Below are 23,775 nucleotides of genomic sequence, written 5' to 3' on the forward strand. Positions count from 1 at the left end.
GGGTCAAGAGGTCATAGATGTTCGTATGGATAAACGTTCGACGTAATTTCTCTGTGACGTCATAAAGGGTCGACGCGCGGTCAGTGGATTACATGCATGCCGTTGGGTTTGAAAAATAATGCATTTCACACGTTAAAAGTCACAATCAGGCAAGTTTAAAGTATGAATAAGTCACAAATGTAAATATAAGTAATAAGGTATCATTTTTTGAGTTTTATTGGTTTTATTGGGATGTAAAACGGGTTAGCACATGATCAAATCTTCCATAAAGCCCTTCGAGCTTTATGGGATTTGATCACGTGACCAACCCATTTTACATCCCAATAACACTCAAAAAATGATACCTTATTTCTTAAATATCTAAAAAAAACCTTGATAAGTTAAACTTATCGATAAAATAGTTTACTCTCCATGATCTCCATACTTTGTCTTGATAAGTAGAATGACAACCTGTAAAACTCTCAACTTATCGAGTGTCCTATATTTATTAACTTCGGTCACATACATTTGTTTTGGAGGAATCGATCATGGCTGTGATCCTTTTGATAGCTCTCATTACTTTTGTGGTCGTTGTACTAACACAGCTATTTATCAATTACATCAAATTAAAGTATGCTTACCGAGGACTTCCTGAGCCTACTTACGACAAATACTGGCTAGTAGGACATCTACCACATGTATGTACAATGTATATAATTTGAAATTTGCCTATGGTGTCATTTGCATGTTTGAACTCTCCATTATTATCAGGAACGGAGAGTTGTCATCTCAAGGAGAACATACTGGCTAGTACTTTTTAAAAACTTATTATAATCAGATTCTCTTCCATACATCTTGTTTTCTAAGTTTTTATGGATTATGCTTTAAGTTAATTTTATGCAAAATGGGCAAAATACCCGGTACATGTATTTTGGTGTCGAAACAAGTTTCCTTACCATGGAAGTAGGGTACTTGAAACCAAGCTATTCAGACCAATGCCGAAATGGGATATTTGAAAAACTTCGTTAAGTATTTGTTTTGCCATCCTACGGGAATTATGTAATACTACAAAATAATACAAATGGTATATTTGTCCAACATTAATTGTCAGCAAATACAATTTATCATCGAGTCAAATGCTGACAGACATTTTTCATGCTAATTGCAAGGCCGTTTTTTACACACTGAATAAACATTATTGTCAATGGATTTTTTTCGTTGTCTCCCGATCATAATAAGGAGCACATGGCGGGTGTGACCGGTCGGCAGGGGATGATCACTCCTCCATGGCACCTGATCCCACCTCTGATGTTCTGGAGTTCCGTGTTTGCTCTGCTCTTATTTTGTATTGTATTGTTTCATCGATTTTTGAGCTAAAATACTTTTCGTTATCTCCATTTATTTCATTTAGGAGGAATGAACAGGTACTTGGACATTAAACTATACGTAATAAATCTAAAATTTTATTTTAGGTCATTTAATTAAATTATTAACACTGGTCAATAAATCTATAGTCTTACCGCGAAATTTTTAGAGGATGAATTCTATATAAAGATTTGAAATGTAGGGCGTAATGTTAAACTGATAGTTATATTTCAGGGTCTAATGTGCCTTTTACATTACTCTGTTAGAATTTTCACTCAGGTTTGATTGCCACAGTTAACGATGGAAGGCGGCAAATTGAGGTCTTTATAGGGCATTTAGGTAAAAAAGCAGTGAAAAATCAAATTTTTTTTTATCCCAGCATCTACTGCAACACAATCTTTTAAGTTTATACTTTGTATTACTAATGACACTTCAGAAGTCAAATTCGTAAGGCAAATAGTCTGGTATGGATCTGCATAATACAAAACTACTTGCTAAGGAGCTATCTAAAATAACTCTTTAGCTTGCCAAGTTATACCTTTTTAATATTTAAAACTGAACTCATTTAAGGTCTTTCAAAGAATCCTACTGTCATGTACAAGGGAAAAGTAAATACATGTACTATGTCTGTTAAGTACAAGGTTAAAGTTCCATATGAAGCCGAAAAGGACACCTCAACTACAATAGAATTACATGTAACATCTTGAATGTGGTAAATGTATACTAAGATGACTGTTATCTTAGTTTTATGATGCCGAATTTTTTTTTCTTCTTTCGTTACCTTTTTTTTAGTTTCAAGGAGGGGTTTATGACCAGTATATAATGGATAAGATGATTGAATGGATGGGAAAATATCGACACCTGTTTGTTCTCTGGGTTGGACCAACCGATGTGTGGGTGGAACTCCATCACCCAGAGTCTGTGAAAAAGATACTGGTCACAGCAGGTATCAGAATGCTCATAACAAACCATTAGTAGGTGTCATTATGTAAAAACGAATGGAAGTTTCTCCACTGATATTGACAGCACTTTCTCACATTGTCAGTTTAACACATATAGTCAGACGAAATGTGCCTAATACAAAGCTGAAAATTATTTTTATACTACAAAGCGTAGCTTTGTAGTATGTTCAGAGGACTTCAAAAATTTTTTAAAAAATAATGAATTAAAATTAAAATAAAAAAGTGAAAAAAAAATTAAATTAAAATAAGCTAAATGAAATAAATTACAAACCAGCGAAAGTATGTTCGAGTATTTCACAAAAGTTCACATAAAGGAACCTTGTCCATGCTGGATAAACTTCATAAAGATATATTTACATCCACTGAATATTTTTTTCCTTTATTTCTTATGAAAACCATTGCCATTAATCAGTGCATGAACAACACTAAGCAAGCCACGTGTGTAGTTTTCTTGAACAATGGCTGTTCCATCAGTTCTACATACAATGACATATTCATTTTAAAAACAATAGTTAACAAATTTAATTTTACTTACATGTAATTTATATGATTTTCAAAACAAATGTAAACATAAACAATAAAATGTTTTCTGTTTGTTAGTACGGGAATTAATGTCACAGCAATTGCAGAAAAAAATTACATAACCCGCTTAATACACCCAAACCATAGACGTTTTCATTCTACAATAAACATTATTGCTATATGGTGCATATCTCAGCATTTTGTAAAACTGTAAGTATCAGGTTAAAAAAAAATGAGGAAAAAAATATGCAATCACCGTTAGTCTGGTGGTTCCAAAATATAATTTTTTTACAGATCCCAAGGCCGTTGGATATGGTCAGGTATACAGACATGGAATTCCGTGGCTGGGAGAAGGACTTTTGATTGCAGGTGGTGCCAAATGGAAACGCTCAAGACGTCTACTCACCCCTGCCTTCCATTTTGACATCTTGAAACCATATCTCAAGATCTTTAAGTCGTGTGCAAATATCCTAGTGGTATGCCGTTTCAGATATCCATGATTTTTAATCTGAGCAGCTGATGTTCTAATTCTATTAAATAGATTATGTAGGTTATCATATACCTATCTTTTGTCTGATTTCTGATTTGCTATCTCCTGCCTATTTGTCTTTTGGGTTGTTAATCTCTAATAACGTAGACTTTCAGATACGACGAATGTTTCATCAGTTTTTAATGACTTTGGTTTAAAATGTAAGATGAGTCAAAATACTTTCTTGTCATGCAAGCTGTCACATCTTGAAAGAGTAAAGAGATAACCTTAAGGATTCTTGTTTAGAATATTAATATTGAAATTAAATGTATATTTAAAACGTCAGCGTGAGAAGCCCTATAGTGTTAAGAAATAATAAATGTCTTCCTGACGGTTGTATGTAGCTTACACATGCAAACATAACTTCTTCAATATATTTTTTTATATATTGTTATTAAAAGTAGGTACATGTATTCAATATGAAAAAATCATTTATCATCTTTTTATTTACTATACTGACATATCAAATTATCCCCTGTGCAAAAAATGCATAAACACGCTAATATATCATTTGAATTTCTTTGTCAGAATTCTGGTCTTTGAATTGCTCTAATTAATGTATAATTGATATAACCTTCAGAAAAATATAAAGATTCAGTCAGAAAAAGGTGACAGTGTGGAGATTTTCAGCTTGGTCAGTTCTTGTACCTTAGACATTATACCCAGATGTGCTTTCTCATACGAGTCAGATTGTCAAAACAGGTTTGGAATCAAAACTTTACTAAATCAATTTTCGTATACAAAAAAAAGATTTAAACAAAACAATCAGTGTTTCATATTTTTAACCTCGATAGTTAATTCAAAGCACCAATATTAAATTTTGATATATATTTATAAGCTGCCCGTCTTTGAAAAGTCACTCTAAATAAACAACACGCTTTTGAGGGGTTTTCTTTTCAAATATTGTTAAGTAACTTCTACACATTAAAAAGCAAAAAGTAAAGGTAGACTTTCAAGATAAAAAAGACATTGTGCTTTATATTTTACACACTTCTCGGTAATAAATATTTTCAGTATTTAGACAATTAGCATGTTAAAATGATTTGGCAAACTAATTAATTACAGTATTTTATTTCAATCTAATGAATTTTTTGAAGTAAAGAAAGAAATCCATATATCCAAGCTGTGTATGATTTGACATTGGAATGGACACGTAGAAACGGGTAATTTTTGAAAATAATGTTTCTATTACGGCAAAAAAATTTTATAAAATATATACGAAATAGATTTACTCTACTCTCTTATTTATCTAAAAGTATATTCAAGTTAAGTGAATTATCTTGTTCTTTTGTAGTTCTCCATGGCTTTATTCAGATTTTATTTATAATCTAACAAAAGGTGGCAAGAAATTCAAGGAAAATTGTGATTTTGTGCATAAAGTAGCAGATGACGTCATTGAAAAACGTCGCCAAGCTCTGGTAGGTGACTTTTTTCAAATGAAATGAAATAAGTATGGGCGTTTTTTTTATGCCCCACCTATGATTTTTGGATAAACAAAATGTATTTGTTAATTTAATTTATGCACATGTTTTTCATGATTGTGTAATGCTTGTCATTTTGTATAAATAGCTTTTCTGCATGATTTCTTTTGTCATTAATTATTAGATCAAAATAAATGATATTTTTTCAATTCAAACTATCGTCATTTGTTTTTGCAATATCAAACGAAGAAAAACTATTGTCAGTGTATTTGCATAAAATATTTTTGAAGCTTCAGAAAGATGACGAAGTTTCATCAAAGAAATACCTGGACTTTCTCGACATTTTATTGACTGCCAGAGACGAAGATGGTAACCGTATGTCAAAGGAAGATATACGTAATGAAGTGGACACATTTATGTTTGAGGGTTTGCTGTTAACATGTTTATTCCAAATTAGCATAAATATTTATATCAGCTGTATATCCAGAGACAAGAATTATCAAACTCTATTGCTGTCTCTGGCAACACAACAAAGCAAAGATTACATAATCAAAATTAAAATATTCAAATTCAGGTTCAAAGTTCATAGTACGGAGGTCAAAATTCACAAATTCCATCTCACAAGCGGTAAAAACCTTGACCCTGCGAGGTGCAGAAGTCAAGCACTTATTTACATATATCTAAATCCAAGGTTTACTTTTAATTTTTCATGAATTACATCACTGCGTATAAGGATAGTTACTTAGTGCCGCTCGTTTGCGCACATCTCAGCTGGAAAAGAAAAGTAGAGTCAGATTCTATAAATCCACATTATTTTTTGTGTACTGCAGGAATGATGCAAGGTTTGCTCTTAGAATAAAAATTAATCTCTTTCACATCTTAAGGTATCCGACCCATGAAAGGACATAATTTTCTAATCTTAAATATCCATCTCGTATTGAAAACTCTGAAAGAAGGATATGGAGATAATCAACAGTATTCAATATCAAAGTCCAGAAAACAATACAAAATAGGAGTAGAGCAAACACAGACCTCCGAAACATCAGAGGTTTGATCAGATGCCATGAAGGAGTGAGCATCCCCTGCTGATCGACCACACCCGCCGTGTGCTCCTTGTCGTGACCGGGAAATAACGGGAAAATCCGTCGTCAATTCAGTATATAAATAATGGACTAATGAAAAACGCCAGTAAGCATTTGTCTCAATGTTAAATTGTATTTGCTGACAAGGTCATTGTATCGTCCATAGAATTTACGAAATGGACTTTAAACGAGACTGTTGTGAACTAATTCAAAGCAGTTTAGAGTAGAAAAAGATTTACATGTAGCAGGAGAAATTTTCAAAAATATGATTACCCGAGCAATAATTAATTAAAAATACATTGAGGTCTATGGTAACAGCAATTTTTTTAGATAAAAAATTGAATACTTTGAATTACAAAATGATATGGTCGAAAGATGTATGTACTTATTTAGAATAGAAAACGATTAAAAATTAATTTTTCAGCAGATAGATTTTTAAAAAAATGAATCTTATTAATTAAAAGCAAAGGGGGAAACTCTTCAAAGACGGGTCAAGGTCAAAAATTAGGACACGTTCCGCTCTTACATATTGACACTGAAACACCGAGTATTCAGCCAATATATACTAGTATCTGTTATGCATTCAGATTCATTGAATTTGAGGCTATTATGGATAGGATACCTTAAGACATGCAAGTTGGGACAAAGAATATACATAGCTGTTCCTTAGATCATATCCAATGAATTTCTTGAAAGCCCAAAATTTTGTGAGCTTGAATACTTTTGGCTGGTTCCTTTTGTTGTTTCATTTGTCGATATTTTTATCTCAAAAGTCCAACATGTTGAAGTAATGATTGGATTTAAAAATGTCATGTTTAGATTTATATCTGCTTTGAGTCTTCATCTAAAAATACAAGAAACAAACAAAAAACAAAAAACAAAAAAAAAAACCAGTATCTATTCTAAATGGATATTGTGGGTAGGTGTTTCAGATGAATAATACACAATAACAAGAACAAAAATTTTTACCGATTTTTTAAAAAGGAAGCTTCAACCAAAGCGCCCTAAAGTGTTTATTTTAAATGGGACAATATCAACTAAATATTTAACAAGAAAGATAACAATTAAGAATAAGTACTGAGATTAAGGTAAGGCATGTATGCATTTTATTTCGACAACAACATCTAATTCAGGAGGAATTATCTGTGAATAATAAATCAGAGAGTATCGTGCCTGTATCATGTAAATGAAAATTTTAAATGCCACAGTTTCTTTCGTTTTAATTAGTTGCATTGAGGTTCCTCGATAAAAGTACCTTCGAAAAAAAAAAAAAATTTTTTTTGCAATATGAAGTTTGCAAATTTCAATGACTGAAACGGTACATACCAATTAATATGTGATAAGTTATGAACATTTGAGCAAAACAAGTACAAGTTAAACATTTTTGGAGAAAGAAAACTGACATACGGCCTTATGTGTTAACATTTAAGGAATGTTTTAAAGTTTTGTGTGTTATTGGTGTGTAAATCACACAGACTTGTCAACTAGGCATATGCCTATATGCAAGTAGCGCGCTTCATGAAATATGCCTACGTGCAAGTCTGTATGATTTACACACCAATAATTCACACTAAACTTAAAAAAACATTCCTTATATTTACATTTTACATGTTAGAAAACACCAAAAATATACTCAATATTTGAATTTCTCGCTGCCCTATATCGTTGCATTTTTACTAAAATGAATGAAGCTGTGGTCTCATTGAGACGTAACGTTAGCGCGAAATTCTCCGTGTTTATTTCTACGCGTTAGTAGTATACACGAAAATTGTTTTAAAGTAAATTTCACAGTTGACTTAGAAGAAAAACACATAGAATTTTGCTATTTGCTTTGAATTAATTAATCTTTTCTGCTTTTGTGTGCATTATGTATGCTAGAAGTACATGTAACATTTCAGCTTCATCGTCAAATTTGTTAACTAGTAAAATGGCTTACCTTAAACAGGTCATGATACCACAGCTAGCGCCATCTCTTGGATCCTGTATTCCTTGGCAGAGCACCCGGATCATCAGAAGCAATGCCAGGAGGAAATTGACAGGGTTGTCAGTGAAACCAAGTCTGGAGAACTCGAATGGTATTACTTTAAGACAAATGTCAGCTTTTCCCTGGGAGAGAGAGAGAGAGAGAGAGAGAGAGAGAGAGAGAGAGAGAGAGAGAGAGAGAGAGAGAGAGAGAGAGAGAGAGAGTCTGGAATTCATGAATAAGATTATGTAATTAATTTGTAATAATAGTTCTTTATAAACGTTTCATTTTCCAACAGAAATGAATTCAAGCAATGCATATACCAATGTAAATATAAATATTTAATATCAAAATATTAATTCAGGAAGGATCTAGAGAGATTGGAGTACCTTACACGGTGTATCAAAGAAGGAATGCGGCTACACACACCTGTCCCTTTGATCATTAGAAACAATCAGTCTACTATCACTGTGGATAATGAAGTTGTCCCAGCTGGAAGTACGATACTCATCAATATTTACAGTTTACACCACAATGCTGAAGTTTGGGGAGAGGACCACATGAAATTTAAACCTGAAAGGTTCACAAAAGAAAATATGGAAAAGAGAGACTCGTTTGCATTTTGTCCATTTTCCGCTGGTCCCAGGTAAACTAAGTATAATTGATAATAGTTTTATTTTTTCCTTATTCTTTGTCATGATTGACTTAGTACATGACAGAATTCAAGTTTTATCATAAATTACAGAAACTGCATAGGACAAAATTTTGCCATGAGCGAGGAAAAGATAGTTTTAGCAACTCTTCTTCAAAGGTAAACTCGGAAAACAACTATGAAAGATGTTATACATTTGTTGGCATTTTACTGACTGTTTGCTTTTCATTAAGTGTTAGTTTATTATTAATAACAAAGTGTTTTAGTTGAAGTGTTGAAACTAGAAAATTTTGAGTAATTATATATTTATAAACTGTCCTTAAGGTTTACGTTTACCGTGGATGAAAAACACATTGTTGAGAAGCAGGTGTTAGTAGTAATGCGAGCTAAAAATGGCATTAAACTGTTTGCTATTCCAAGGTGAACTACGTCTCCACTGTCAACTTCAATGCTGATGTCCGGTTGGCCAGATGGACATTCAAAGTTCTTCTTGTATGAAAATGAACCTCAATTTTTTTTACGATAAATATGGGAAGAAAATATTTAAAAATAAATAATGTCATAAGTTTATCCTTAAATTTTAAAAGTATAATAAAAAAAATATTCAAGATAAACTTGTTTTTATTTTTGAGTTCTTCAAATTTACATGACGGACCTGTATGAAGGGATACGGGGAAATTAAATATAGCATTATATTATACAGGGCATCATTTTCCAGAAACAAATTATCCGGAACTTCACTTTCCGGACGATTTGCTTTTCAAACAGAATTATGATTTATGTCTACAAATAGTAATAAAATATTTTCTTCTTTAACCGGGACCTTCATTAATAGGGAAAATTTTGTTGGGAATACAAAAACCGCGATTTTGGAGGCTTGACTGTATACATATGGAAATTATATCGAAATATTAAGTGATAAAACAGCACATTCCGGTACCTTTTGTACGGTAGAATTAATTGAAGCTAAGATTATTAGATTCTAAGATTCTGAGTAAACCTTTCAACATCTAACTAGAATGAATAATCTACAAAAAAATATCAAATGGATATTACCTAGACAGATCTATATTCTTCAGCACATCTTTTTTCTTATGTATGACAATATGGGCGTACTTTTCATCATCTACCAACTGATGAATTTAGAACACTTTAATTTCTGTTTCTGAACATGTTTTTGGAAAAAAGACATAAATTATGTATAGAGCTTGAGATTGTTTTATGCGTCGACATCTAAAAAGACGGTACGCTGCAACTCGCAGAAGGATAAAACGTACGCTCAACTAGGACCTCGGGTCGCCCGCAAATAGTTCGTCATTTTGCGTAGTAATAAAATTAACATTTTAGGAACTCTTCAGGCATTAAAGGCACGAAAGTAAATTCATCGATATCAATACGATACGGTGACCTCAGGTCACCTTATATATTGATTGAATTTTATAAGATAGAGAGTTTTCTTTGTCTTACTCCAAAATAATAATATTTATTACTTTATACAGATCTACTTTCTTATATATATATTAGCAGAAACATGAAAGTAATTAGGGGGACCAGAGAAACCTTATATTATACATCAGTAGGGAGACCAGTGGTCACCTTATATTGAACATCATTAGAGGGATCATAGGTCATCTTACATTTTAAATAGATAGGGGGCCAATTTTTATTTTTATTGCACATCATAAGGGGGACCAGAGGTCACTTTATATTGTACATCAATACGGGGACCAGTGGTCATCTATTATTTGTACTGTACATCAGTAGAGGGAACAAAGATCACCTTATATATATTGTACATCAGTAGGGGGACCAGAGGTCACCTAATATTGTACAGTATATCAGTAGGGGAACCAGAGGTCGCCTCATAATGTACGTCAGTAGGGGGACCAGAGGTCACCTTATATTGAACATAAATAAGGAGACCAGATGTCACCTTACATTGAACATCAGTAGGGGGACCAGAGGACACCTTATATTGTACATCATTTAGGGGACCAGAGGTCACATTATATTGTGCATCAGTACGGGGACCAGAGGTCAACTGATATTGTACTGTACATCAGCAGAGGGAACAAAGACCACCTTATATATATATATATATTGTACATCAGTAGGGGGACCAGAGGACACCTTATATTGTACATCAGTAGGGGGACCAGAGGTCACCTTATATTGTACCTCAATGGGGGACCAGAGGACACCTTATATTGCACTTTACATCAGTAGGGGAACCAGAGGTCACCTTATATTGTACATCATTAGGGGACCAGATGACACCTTATAGTGTATATCAGTAGGGAGACCAGAGGTCACCTTATATTGTACATCAGTAGGAGGACCAGAGGTCACCTTATAATGTACATTAGTAGGGGGACCAGAGGTCACCTTATATTGTACATCAGTAGGGGGATCAGAGGACACCTTGCACTGTGTATCATTAGGGGGACCAGAGGACACCTTATACTGTACGTCAGTTGGGGATCAGGGGTCACCTTCTATTGTACATCAGTAGGGGGATCAGAGGGCACCTTAAAGTGTACATCAGTAGGGGGACCAGAGGACACATTATACTGTACATCAGTTGGGGGACCAGAGGACACCTTATGTTGTACATCAGTAGCGGGACCAGAGGCCACCTTATACGAGGGTTGTTCAATGAATAAGGTCCTCGGTGCTCGGAATGAAGCAAAAGACGATTTTCAATAATTTAGTCATAATGATTTAACCTAATATTATCTTTTAATTAAAAACATGTCTGTAACATTTTTATCCAATTTCTGATTATATTGTTTTTAGAACTCATTTTTGGTATGACCCTTTGTATACTGGATTATGGCAGATCCTATGATTTCTTGGACTTGTTTCTTCCTTCTGAAAGGCGTTTTGTCAAGTTTGGAAAAGGAAACAAGCCAAAAGGCGAAAGATCTGGCGAATATTGTTAAAGCGAAAGAACATTAACTTTCTGTTTATCCCCAAGACTCCTTTACTCTTCAGTGCGTGCGGGTTTGGACGCTGTCATGAAAAAAAATCTAATGTAGTGGATTCCTGATTCTCATTAACCTTTTGATTTTTTTGCAAAAAATTTGCTTTTTAGATTCTTCCAGATATTAAACTGCCTCCCCGAATACGAATTTGAACTACAAGACCACTAATATTTAAGAAAATTGCATATAAATCTGTCTTTGTGCTCTTGCAATTCTTTGCTCTTCTCAGGTCTTTGCTGACTTTGTCAAGTACATCTTACTGTAAATTTTGTTTTGAGGATTTTAAGCAATAGATTTATGTTTCATTATCTGTTTGAAATTCAAGCAAACGTGGATAACTACAATTACTGATTATCTTTTTATTAATTGTTTAGATATTCTTACACGCAATCGTTTTCACTACTTTTTAAAACATAGCTGACTTTTGAGTTCTAAGCTTTTTTTTTTACTGTCAAACGTTTCTTTAAAACAGTGTGAACTACTCCCGAAATGATGTTTATCAAAGAACTATATGCGGTACATGTATATTGCATATATTTGCCCCCACAAAAGTCAAATTTTGAAAACTTCCTGAAATGTGCTGAATTCAATAAACTGTATGAGAAATATAATTTAACAGAAAATATTATAGTGTCAAAGCAGTGTATTCACAATTTTTGTTTTTATGACGTCACAAACTAGTCCGATTTTATATCCTTTTTCAGAAAGAGGACAAAATGGACAAAATTTCAACAATTTTAGCTTTAAAATTTATAGAGCGCAAGTTTGTTCAGGAACAATATTGGCATATTTCATTGATATTATCATTCTACACATTGTATCAAAATATTGATCCTGAACACACATGCGCTCGGTGACTTTTACTCAAAATATCGACGAAATATGTACATTTTTCTGTAAAATTCATTAAAACACTGAAATTTACGTCATGTTTGTGGCGTCATTACGTACATATGGCGTTATTACTTATGAAAATATTCAGTGCTTTGAAGTCAGCATATACTCCCCTGTTTAAGAACTTTATTAAATATATCTCCATCAAAGCTTGATTTGGGGGGCAAATATTGGTTATTTCCGAATAAAGTTCTTTACAATGTGTAGTATAGTCAATCACACACTATCAGTGATTATTTGTTGAAATTGGCAAACAGTATACATGTACTAGTATTAGTTGTTTAATTTTTCGTTGGCAAGGACGGTATCCATTTTTGATGCCCATTATATAATTTTTTATCTTTTAAATCCACCTGCTCATTTGCCTATAAACAGACAGTGGTTGCTGTAAATTTTATATATTTCAGTGAGTATTTCTTTGGGATTCTTAACAAATTTTACAGCAGCTTTAATGAATGGTTTAATTTCACTCTAGTTTATCGATTCTTTTTTTTTAATGCAGTGTCTCGAATACCCTTGTTTTCCAGCTTCTCACAATGGAACTTTGTGATGAAAAGTGGTCAAATAAACTGTTATAAATTCATTAAAGATTCAATAATGAGAGAGAGTCAAGCTTAATGCCATATGATATCTGTATTGTATGTCACAGAGTTCAGGACATTATTTATTGAACATCCCTCGTTTTGTACATCAGTAGGGAGATCAATGATCACACTTTTTTGAACGACAATAAAGAAACCGGAAGGCAATTTATATTTTACATCAATAAGAAGACCACAGGTCATCTTATATTGTAAATCAACAGGGAGACCAGAAGACACCTAATATTTTACATAAATATTGAGACCAAAGGACTCCTTATTTGGTCACCTGAATCAACTCATGTGACTTATTGCTATGTGTATTTTTTTCTGGCGTCGTGCGCTGAGCATTGTGCGTTAACATTCGAACATTTTCAGTTTTTCTCTGCAATCCCTCAACCATTTACAACCAATTTTGGCATAAATCATCTAAGGGTGAAAGGGAGATTTTTAAATCATGGTCCCTGCCCTCCACCTCCTAAGGCAAGAAAGTAGGGGCAAAACTACTACAATTTATGAAATCTTCAGAACTTTTCATTACTCATTGACATCAAGCCGTCGAACTGTTGACATAATTTTTATAAGCATTGACTCCTCTTCCAAAATTGTAAAATTCATTGTCCCAGGGTCAGGGGCCCTGGGGTTAGGACAGGGCTATAAAAGTTTATATCGTGAAATGCATTTGTTCTCCAAAGTCTTGAAATTCATGACCCAAAGGTCAGGGGTTCTTGTGATACGGTATAGGGCTATATAAATTGTAAAGTTAAAATTCATTAATTCTCTGAAAAATATTTATCTCTGCTCCTGGATATTAATTGCACTAACTATATAATTATAGTTATGATAAGCAAGGGAGTCTCTTCCAGAATTATAAATTTCAAGGCCCCTGGCTCATGGGTACCATTGAGGGGTGGTGGCTCTTATATAATACTGTAATTGAATTAATGCTTTGAAATTTGTTCTTTGGTATAAACCAATTTTTTTATGAACAAGGGTGCCTTTTCCAAAATTGTGAAATGCATGACCCCAGGATGAGGGTTTTTGTGGTCAATGGGCACTACTTATTATTGCTAATTATTATTGATTATTTGAAATGCACTTTTTTGTTCTCCTACGCTCTATATAGGTATTAAGTAGCCAAACTAAGCATGCTAAGTATATAGTTATGGTGAGCAATGGTGCTCTTTTTCAAAATTGCGAATGTCATGGCCACTGGCTCAAAGTGCGAACCAAATTCAATTGTTTTAAAGTTTTCATATGATGTTCAGATGACCTATAAGACCCATAGGCCTCTTGTTATGTTCTTATAAGAGAACCTTTAGTATCCCGTTAATATGCACTTTATCTGTAAACTCTGGTCCGCCCTTATTCTTTTTTCCGATGGCTCCTTGTTAAGACGGGTCTAGATGCCGTATCTCTGCATTCATATAAATTTTATTATATGTCTGGTTTCCTTAAAAATGTACAACAATGGGAACCACTGGTGTCCCTACTTATGTACAATATAAGGTGACATCTGGTTTCCCTTGTGTTGTAAAATATAAAGTAACCTTAGGTCCCCATAATGATCTACAGCATGGGGTGACCTCTGACCACCTATTGATGTATAAAGTGACCTCTGTTTCCCCCTATGATGTACAATATAATCTGACGTCTGGTCTTGTACAGTATGATGTGACCTCTGGTCCCCTCTCTGTTGAACAATATAAAAGTGACCTTTAATCTCCATAATAAAATAAAATATAAGGTGACCTATGGTCAGCCTATTCATGTACAAGATTACTTAACCTCTGGTCCACCTAGAGACGAACGTTAACCTGAAGGCTCTGTCCCTCTACTAATGTACTATATAAGGTGACCCCTGGTCCCCCTACTGATGTACTGTACAATATAAGGTGACATCTGGTCCCCCTACTGATGTACTGTACAATATAAGGTGACCACTGGTCCCCCTACTGATGTACAATGTAAGATGACCTCTGGTCTCCCTACTGATGTACACTATAAGTTGTCCTCTGGTCCCCTGACTGATGTACAATAAAAGATCACCTCTGGTCCCCAGACTGAAGTACTGTACAATATAAGGTGACCACTGGTCCACCTACTGATGTACAATATAAGGTGACCCCTTGTCTCTCTACTGATATACACTATAATGTGTCCTCTGGTCCCCCTATTGATGTACAATATAAGGTGACCCCTGGTCCCCCTACTGATGTATAATTTAAGGTGATCTCTTGTCCCCCTACTGATATACAATATAAGGTTCCTCTGGTGCCCCTACTGATGTACAGTATTTAAGGTGTCCTCTGGTCCCCCTACTGACGTATAATATAAGGTGACCTCTGATCCCCCTACTGATGTACAATATAAGGTGACCTCTGGTCCCCCTACTGATGTACAGTATATAAGGTGACCTCTGGTCCCCCTACTGATGTATAATATGAGGTGACTCCTGGTCCCCCTACTGATGTACAATATGAGGTGACCCCTGGTCTTCCTACTCATGTCCCCTAATGATGTACAATATAAGGTGACCTCTGGTCCCCCTACTGTTGTACAATGTAAGGTGTCCTCTGGTCCCCCTACTGTTGTACAATATAAGGTAACCTCTGGTCCCCCTACTGATGTACAATATAAGGTGGCCTCTGGTCCCCCTTATGATGCAGAACAGAAGATGACATCTGGTCTCCCTTTTGATGTAGACAGAAAATGACATCTGGTCTCCCTTTTGATGTACAATATAAGGTGACCTATGGTCACCCTAAAGGTGTACAATATACCTCTGGTCTTATTAACTTTTTGTTACCTCTGGTATCTGCATAAAGATTATGGGAACAAGCGGAAGTCTTATATTGCACATCAATAAGGATTTCATGCTTCACAAATTGTTGTATATGAATGAGACAAAGGTAATCTTATGTTGAACATTATTACGATGTGACTAAAAGTTGTAAGTAGGCAATAATTTAAAATCATGGTATGTGTAGAATTATTTTTCAAATCCTTTCCAAAAAAAAAAGTTGTGACCCTAATTTTTTGACAGGGAAAAAAGTGCACAATTTCTCCGAATTCTCTAAATGTATGTAATTGGAATTTGCAGGATTAGTCAACTTGCTTTCTTCAAATATATTAAATGTATCCAAAAACTAAATAACAATCGGTGCATTTTTAAAAGTTTTATTTCTGTTTTTTTTTTTAAATGTAGTTTTGAATGTTTTATGAATTTGATGTGTTATTTCCAGGAAAAGGGGAGGAGAACTCCATGCAGCCCCAAACTTCGCAATACAGGGGGTACATCTTCTTCGTAAAATAAATAAAATCAGGGGTTTACTAAAAAGTGTTAAAGTGATGAAGTCGCCTATTGAAGCATAAAGAAGACAAAGGAGACATTAGATAATTTATTAACAAATAATTATTCCATTATGTTAAAGGATTGGTGAAAAGTCCGAGCGAAATGAAGAGGTAGGGGATGGTAGGGGGTATGATCTTCATCCTCCCCTAGCTTGTTAGAGATCTGCGAATGCAGAGACTGGAACGTCGGCGTCGTTCACTCTGAGTCGCTTACTATTAGTAAGGGGATCAGAGGTTAGGCACTGTGTTATATAGATACTATAACCTTACATGGAATTATAAAATCATAGGGGAGACCACATGTCACCCAACATAATCCATCAATGTCTTATACATGTATATCATATATCTTATAATATTGCAGTTAATGTTGCTCAGCACCCCGCCCCCTCTATCTTTTCTAATACCCATCCGATGGTTATTCCTATGACAAAAATAAATTTTCTGGGGTTTTTTACACTGTAACAAGGCTTCATATTATTATGATTTATTCTATTTTAACTTTACGTATACAACGCCCTACATTTTGTAGCGGAGTAAACAGGCCCGATAGTCGTGAACTGAGCAGGGGACCTAAGGTCCTAGTTGAGCGTACCTTTTATCCTTCTGCGTGCAACTCATTAAAAACAACTTGATAAAATTTTATGATAGAATTTGCATTCTTTTCATACCACTCAAAAAGGTACAAACTTTCAGAATTCACAATTTTTTAAGTTAAAAATTTTGACTATTCCACTAATTCAAATGAATAATTATTGAAAATCTATAGAACGTCCAAGTGTACCTCGTGAACGTGTAAATCGTCCTTGTTTGGGACTCCATCTCCCATGCTATTCAAGCATGCGTACTTTTCATAAGCAAAAATGCATGGATAGGATATGAAGTTAATGCCCACTGAGATTCCTCTGATGTATATGACTTTTACTGAGGTTTTCTGAGGCTAATATGGATTTCTGAAAGATGCTAATTACTTTCATTTTTCTGAAGGAAATGATATTCGTTTCTCAAATTGTTGACGTCAACTTTATACCATTTTTCTTAACAATACACCGGTATTGGGCAAAATTGAAGGGAAAACAAACACGTTTTACTGCATTCCTGTGGTTATTTAGGTTATAGTGCAAGAGAAGAACAATTTATTTTTTAGAGGATGTGGTTATAGTAACATTTAAGCTTCATTACTAAACATAGGTAATCAAAGATTACGAAGCTCACCTCGACGAATATTATCAGTTTAGGTAATGCAAATCTCACATCATATTTTCTTAACACTTGGTTTTTATTCTGACAATAATTTTCAAGCAAGTTCTGTTTAAACAGGTCTTAAAATTCATAGGAGATTGTCCTGTTCCAAAAACTTTAACTTAGTCAGATATTTGGAAATTATTGGTCAGATCCAGCATCCGAAGCAAGTTTCAATTGTCCATCATCCATGCAAGTTTGGTCCGGGTAGGGCTTATCGTTACTTAGGAATAATCTAGTCACTAATCTGGTAAATGTAGGTCACATCCAGCATCCGAAGCAAGTCTGATAGTGTCCATCCCTAGATGCATCATCCATGCAAGTTTGGTCCGGGTAGGGCTTATATAGTTACATGGAAATAATCTAGTCACTAATCTGGTAAATGTAGGCCAGATCCAGCATCCGAAGCAAGTCTGATAGTGTCCATCCCTAGATGCATCATCCATGCAAGTTTGGTCCGGGTAGGGCTTATCATGTACTTGGGAATGGACGTGCTTCAAAAACTTTAACCTGGTCAATTATCTGGAAAATGTAGGTCACATCCAGCATCCGAAGCAAGTCTGGTAGTGTCCATCCCTAGATGCATCATCCATGCAAGTTTGGTCCAGGTGTTCCTTGGGAATGGACCTGCTCCAAAAACTTTAACCTGGTCACTCATCTGGAAAATGTAGGTCACATCCAGCATCCGAAGCAAGTCTGGTAGTGTCCATCCCTAGATGCATCATCCATGGAAGTTTGGTCCAGGTAGGGCTTATAGTTACTTGGGAATGGACCTGCTCTTAAAACTTTAAGCGGGACGCCGACGCTAACGCCGACGCCGGGGGTATAGCATAAGCTCATCTCGACCTCGTCGAGGTGAGCTAAAAAGTAGCACTCGAGAGAGACGTTTAGTAACAAACAAATAGGATTACTGCTATAAATATTTTCTTGAAAATCATCAAAATAACAAGTAAACAATGTCTCTAAATTCGGACTACTAGTATTCGCCTTGAATGTGATTCATGGTTTGCGTGACTGAATTTACGTTCATAATAAGGTATTCCAAATTATTTATTAAAGAAACTGTATCAAATTAAAAGAAAGAAGAATTAAAGAAGTTCAAAATGAAATGTAATACAGACGAATATGAAAACAATAAAGTGATATTGATGTATGCCAGTTTTTAACTTCATCCCCTGCGAGGTGAAATTCATAATTTCAGGAACTTTTATGAATCGTTCATGAACATTCATGATGTGTTCATGAATGGTTCATTCATAAAGATGGTTCATGAACTTTATTCATGAATATATTCATAAAATGTAGTTCATGAACAAATGATGAATATACATGAATATTGGTAATTTTTATTTTAAAGACAGAAAAAATGTAGAGTTCAAGGTATTATGAATGTTCATGAATTTTCATGAAGACTAAAATAACTGACAAAAATGATTGGCAGAAAACACTCATTACTCTCATAATACAACTTTTGCATGCAAATGCAATTGTTGAACAAGCCCCTGGTATAATTTATATTTAATAACATTCTTTCACCAACTATCTGAAAAAATAAATCATGAAATCTCTAAACATTTCGTGTTTTTATTTGATTTTAATTAAACAAACACTGCATCACCATTGACAGCATTTTTTTTTTAAATTGATTACTTATGTTTCTTCATAATTTAAAGTAAACAGTTATATTCATCATAATGTGCTTTAAATAATGTCGTTTTTCATCACACAACTTTGTTCGACCGAATTTTCTCTAACATCAAACTTTAATCAACTTGTTGGAAGATGAAACATTCCGGAAAAAGAACTTTATGAGCCTCGTAAAAAACGTTTTATATATTTCTAACAATATAAAAAAATGCCTCTCTGATTTTGTAAAAAATGAAGTTCAAGATAACAATTTTTCTATCAATATACCTTTGAAAGTTAAAAATAAAATCTGAAATTTTTTTCCAGATTTTTTTCGTCAAATTGTAATACATGAAATAATGACAAGACGATAAAGCAGGGTAATTTTATTCAGAAATGTATCTTGAAATGTACATTCGTTTTTTTGTAAAAAAATATGTCAAAAAAAATGTAGTCATTAAAATCACAATTGGAATATCTCATTTTAACACCAGCAGATCCTACCAATTGTCATGCAACATATGTCCTCTGTTAACGTGTGTTTGATTTTTCCTTTCAAAAAACAAAGGTTACTTTATAATTAATGTAAAAAACATTTTTTAAATATATGCTTTAAATTCTTCTCTCTGTTTTGTGAAAAATTTTGGATAGTGTTTGTCATTTTTTTAATAGAAACTGGAAATTAGCATGTACATGTAGTAAAATTCTATTTTGTAGTTACTGTCTTTTTTAACATATATCCATACCGATTTAGAAAACTATGTAAATGTAACGTACATTTCAATTTGATATATTTCTGTTTAATAAAAAGCTTAAAATTCATCTAAAATTCATCTAAAAATTAATCGTTTGTTTCAGTTTATTCCAAAAAAGATTTTATGTAATCACATTGTGTTATATGTCACAATCACCACTATAAAGACAGATTATTCAGTATTAGGTAACGTACATTTCAAGCTTGTAATAATATGTAAATTAGTAATAACAAAATATTGAAAAAAAAAGCAATTATTGACATAAAAATCATATCAATGAAGCCTTTTAAGGAGTAATATAGAAATCATAATGTAACAAACGAGGTTATTGTCATCAAAACATGACTGTCACGTCACTTCGGTAACGTTCATTTCACATATTATTGGGAAGTCCCCTCCACCTCAAGTTCATAACCATTCTTTTGTGCTGTTTCGCTGAAATTGACACCGGTCGTAGCCTAGTTACTTCTAACTGTGTGCAAGGTTACAGACAAAAAAATATAAGAGTCAGATGTATTTTGCTATGGTCTAACAAATGTTCGTGTTTGGCCATTGAAACTTAACATAAATCTATTCCGAATATATCCATCGACAGTCTTGTTAACAATTTCATTTAGTATGTTGCAACATCGTTTTTCAAAACACAAACATACGTGCTTTATCAGCAGATCTAGAAAAATATAACCCAAAAAATGATTCAATCAAAACTGAGTATTCAGTATTTGAAATGTACGTGACCGTAATGTGTTCTGGGTTTATTTGTTTTGTTTCTTTTTTTTTCTTTTTTTTTTTGTTTTGTTTTGTTTTTTTTTTTACCAATTATAAGCCTATGCATACCTTGTTTTAAATTATCAACAACAATTAAATTAATATTGACGAAAAGTCGCATATTAAAAGTAAACAAACTGCAAAAAGGTTGCCAAAGATGAATTTAAGACACTTAGAAATAAATTTTCTAGCATGTGGTAACAGTTTAATACATTTACGAGGATTGGGGTGCATTTAGATGTGGCCAGTTGTCAAATGGATTGTAATGATAATTTTGTTTCGCTCGTGTAAACGCAATTCATTGACTAAATTAAAAAAAATGTCAGTTAGAAATACATAAAATGTACGTTACCATACGTAACGTACATTTCAAATATAAAAATCAATTCTCTTCCACAAGCATACGTTAGACGCGCAATATATTGATACTATTTGAACCTGCATATCATAAGAAATGCATCATACAGGTTTCGTATTCAGTAATATATACCAGGCATCAAAATTATATTACATAATAATTGACCTTAATATATTTTTTTCCTCAGCAGAGACGTTTATTTTGATTAATTTTGGGATTTAGCCGACCTCCAACCTTTAAAACTTTTCCTTTGTGTAAACATTCGAGTGTGTGAAAGTATTAGAATACATGAAAATTCGTGCGAGATTCACTTAATTCGAATTTCATGGTAACGTACATTTCAGTCACGTACATTTCAAATGATCACTTTTCATGTAAAGAATAATTTTTAATTGTGTTAAGCAAAACGTCTTTGCCAGTTTACAGGATACAAGGGGTTGCTTATTCAGAGTCGTCTCATATTTTCTACTTAATATGTTTTCTTAATGGAAGAATATAGGTAACGTACATTTCTTTCTTATCTTACGATTGAAAATGTCTTTCACTCCGTAAACATATTTATAAAAGTTGCTCAAGTTGTTCAATTTCATGTTACATTATCTAAGTAAGTAATTAATCCTTTGAAATTTTTGCCCATCAATAAATAAAGGAGAAAAAAACTATCCGGTGTATAATCTTTGTGTTTGCTTTTATTGTGGTTGAAATAGAATTAAGCGACAGGGACATTGCACAATAAAAATTATTTATTATCACAAAGAAAATGTATTTATTGTTATGAAAAGAAATATATATGATACAAAGTTTAACTTATCAGAAAATTTTTACTTGAGAATCAAAACTATATATTACACAGAGGGGATTCCGAATAATATTTGCCTCGGCGACAGTAACGTACATTTCAAATAGGCTACTATATTTGAATTTGGAACTCCTTAAATACCCTTTCAGATCGATAATTATATGAATTCTTATTCATTGTTATATGACTATTTATAATGTTGATTTAAAAATTACATCAGTGGTATTTCTTTTAAATGAAAATGAGGCGACATCATTTGAGCCCTTATATTGAGAATGGGTGTTTATATATTTATTAACAACTAAAAAATTATATTGCTTGTCTGTACTGTACCATATTATTCATGTGTCATGCTATATACATTTTAATTTTGATGCAGTTAAAAATAAAATGTCAAAAGTTTTCCTTGCTTCGTGTGTATATGATAGAGCACAGACTGCATGATTGTAAAGTGTCTATGGCATAATCCACATTCGTATTTTGTAGTTTTAATTTCCTATTTTACAGCTCAGAATATTCAGTCTGAGGGCGAGAGATTGTTATTATCATGTCATATGTCCTCTGTTAATGGGGGCCGCCATACTTGCTATACGAAACTAAAGTCAATACATGTATAATTAATGACGTAAAAACGTTCGAATTCTTCATTGATAAAACATATTTTGATTTAAAAAATTGTATTTTCAGTGAAAAATTATTCAGATAGTGTTTGTTATTTTTTTTAAACAGAAATCTTGGAAATTCGAAACTGTCTGACGTATTTCTTAACAAATTACCGTACATTTTTGAATAGGCGCAAACTTAAAAACGCGCGAGATGTTGGAAGTGGGAATTTGTAGAGTGGAAGGATCAGTATTTGTGATCTATAATTTGCATAGTCACTGATCTTTGTCAACTTTTAAAGAAAATAACAGAATATGAAGAAGGAAGATATTATAGGATCGCATCTACTTCATAACTGGTGAGTGACAAAAAATGGAGGCAATATAATATAAATCTGTCTGTAAATGTTACTGTCTATTATTTGTAAAATAAATTAATATGTCTTTTTTTAATGAAAGTTTTATCTCACTTTGCTTTGAGTTTGGATCCAACCATATAACTTGCATTAATTATAGACTGAGACTCAAAACATTCATAGGCCTGATTGATCTACAAAATGGCGGTCCAAGAAAATAGGCTTAAATTCCACTCAGAATGTTTTAATTTGGAAGTGCCTCTGATGCAAAATTAAATGAAACTAAAATGCAAGAAAATGCAGAAAAGTCTTATGTTTTACAATCATGGGTATTTTCAGAAAATCTTTCGTTTTGAAGGAAAAAAGAGAAGCATGCAGTTCACAAATGTTGATGAGCAGAAGACAAGAATCTCTGGCTGCAAAAAATCTGAGCTCTTGAAAAAGAAAGAAAAAAAGAAATGAAAGTATGAATGACATTCAATCAAAGGATCAAAATGATGAAATTCTGGAAATTCCACATCGAGAGACAATAAGGATTTTTGAATTGACCATTTCTGCTCGAACTGCTTGAAAGCACTTAAAACTGTTACCCTGCCGTGCGGAACAAACTTTTCTCCTAGACTGGAATTAAAAACTGTTCAATTTCTGGCATTAAAACACACTTTGAAACATGCTGAGCTAGGAAGGACCCCCCTCTCCTCTTGACCAAGTAAGGTTAAACATTGTGCAAAGAGTTGCGTTTGAATTGAATTTTTTTTTATACTTTTATCAGGAATGAACTACATTACTCATTTACTATGGTTTATTATGTCAGAATTGTCTATTTTAAGTTTTTTAACAAAGATTTTGTTGCCATGGTTGGAAAAAAAAACAACATTTCTGTGAAATCTTTCAAGATGCTGTATTATAAATCATCTACTGTTACTTTTTTAGCATGACTTCATGCATTTTGTGAATAAACATGAATAATAATATTGCATT

The 23,775-nt window shown here is 33.3% G+C and overlaps 1 protein-coding gene across 1 annotated transcript; it reads left to right on the plus strand.

The window, feature by feature from the left end:
* The first annotated feature begins 505 nt into the window (after positions 1-505).
* LOC134254143 (cytochrome P450 4F1-like) lies at positions 506-9,073 on the plus strand. The gene is made up of 11 exons (XM_062736690.1): positions 506-677; positions 2,137-2,290; positions 3,123-3,304; positions 3,938-4,079; positions 4,466-4,520; positions 4,652-4,775; positions 5,075-5,204; positions 7,806-7,935; positions 8,188-8,469; positions 8,569-8,634; positions 8,800-9,073. Exons 1-11 carry the CDS (start codon positions 528-530, stop codon positions 8,897-8,899), a joined length of 1,515 nt encoding a protein of 504 aa, XP_062592674.1. The 5' UTR covers positions 506-527; the 3' UTR covers positions 8,900-9,073.
* Positions 9,074-23,775: the final 14,702 nt, after the last annotated feature.

Source organism: Saccostrea cucullata, unplaced genomic scaffold (assembly GCF_032062105.1).
Source record: "Saccostrea cucullata isolate Sc308-1 unplaced genomic scaffold, CSIRO_AGI_Scuc_v1 ctg319, whole genome shotgun sequence".
Taxonomy (NCBI): Eukaryota; Metazoa; Mollusca; class Bivalvia; order Ostreida; family Ostreidae; genus Saccostrea; species Saccostrea cuccullata.

Coding starts and splice junctions, on each gene's coding strand:
- LOC134254143 (XM_062736690.1), top strand. CDS start 528: ATGGCTGTGATCCTTTTGATAGCTCTCATTACTTTTGTGGTCGTTGTA. Junction 4,776..5,074: donor AAAAACGTCGCCAAGCTCTG/GTAGGTGACTTT, acceptor TTGAAGCTTCAG/AAAGATGACGAAGTTTCATC. Junction 8,470..8,568: donor CCATTTTCCGCTGGTCCCAG/GTAAACTAAGTA, acceptor CATAAATTACAG/AAACTGCATAGGACAAAATT.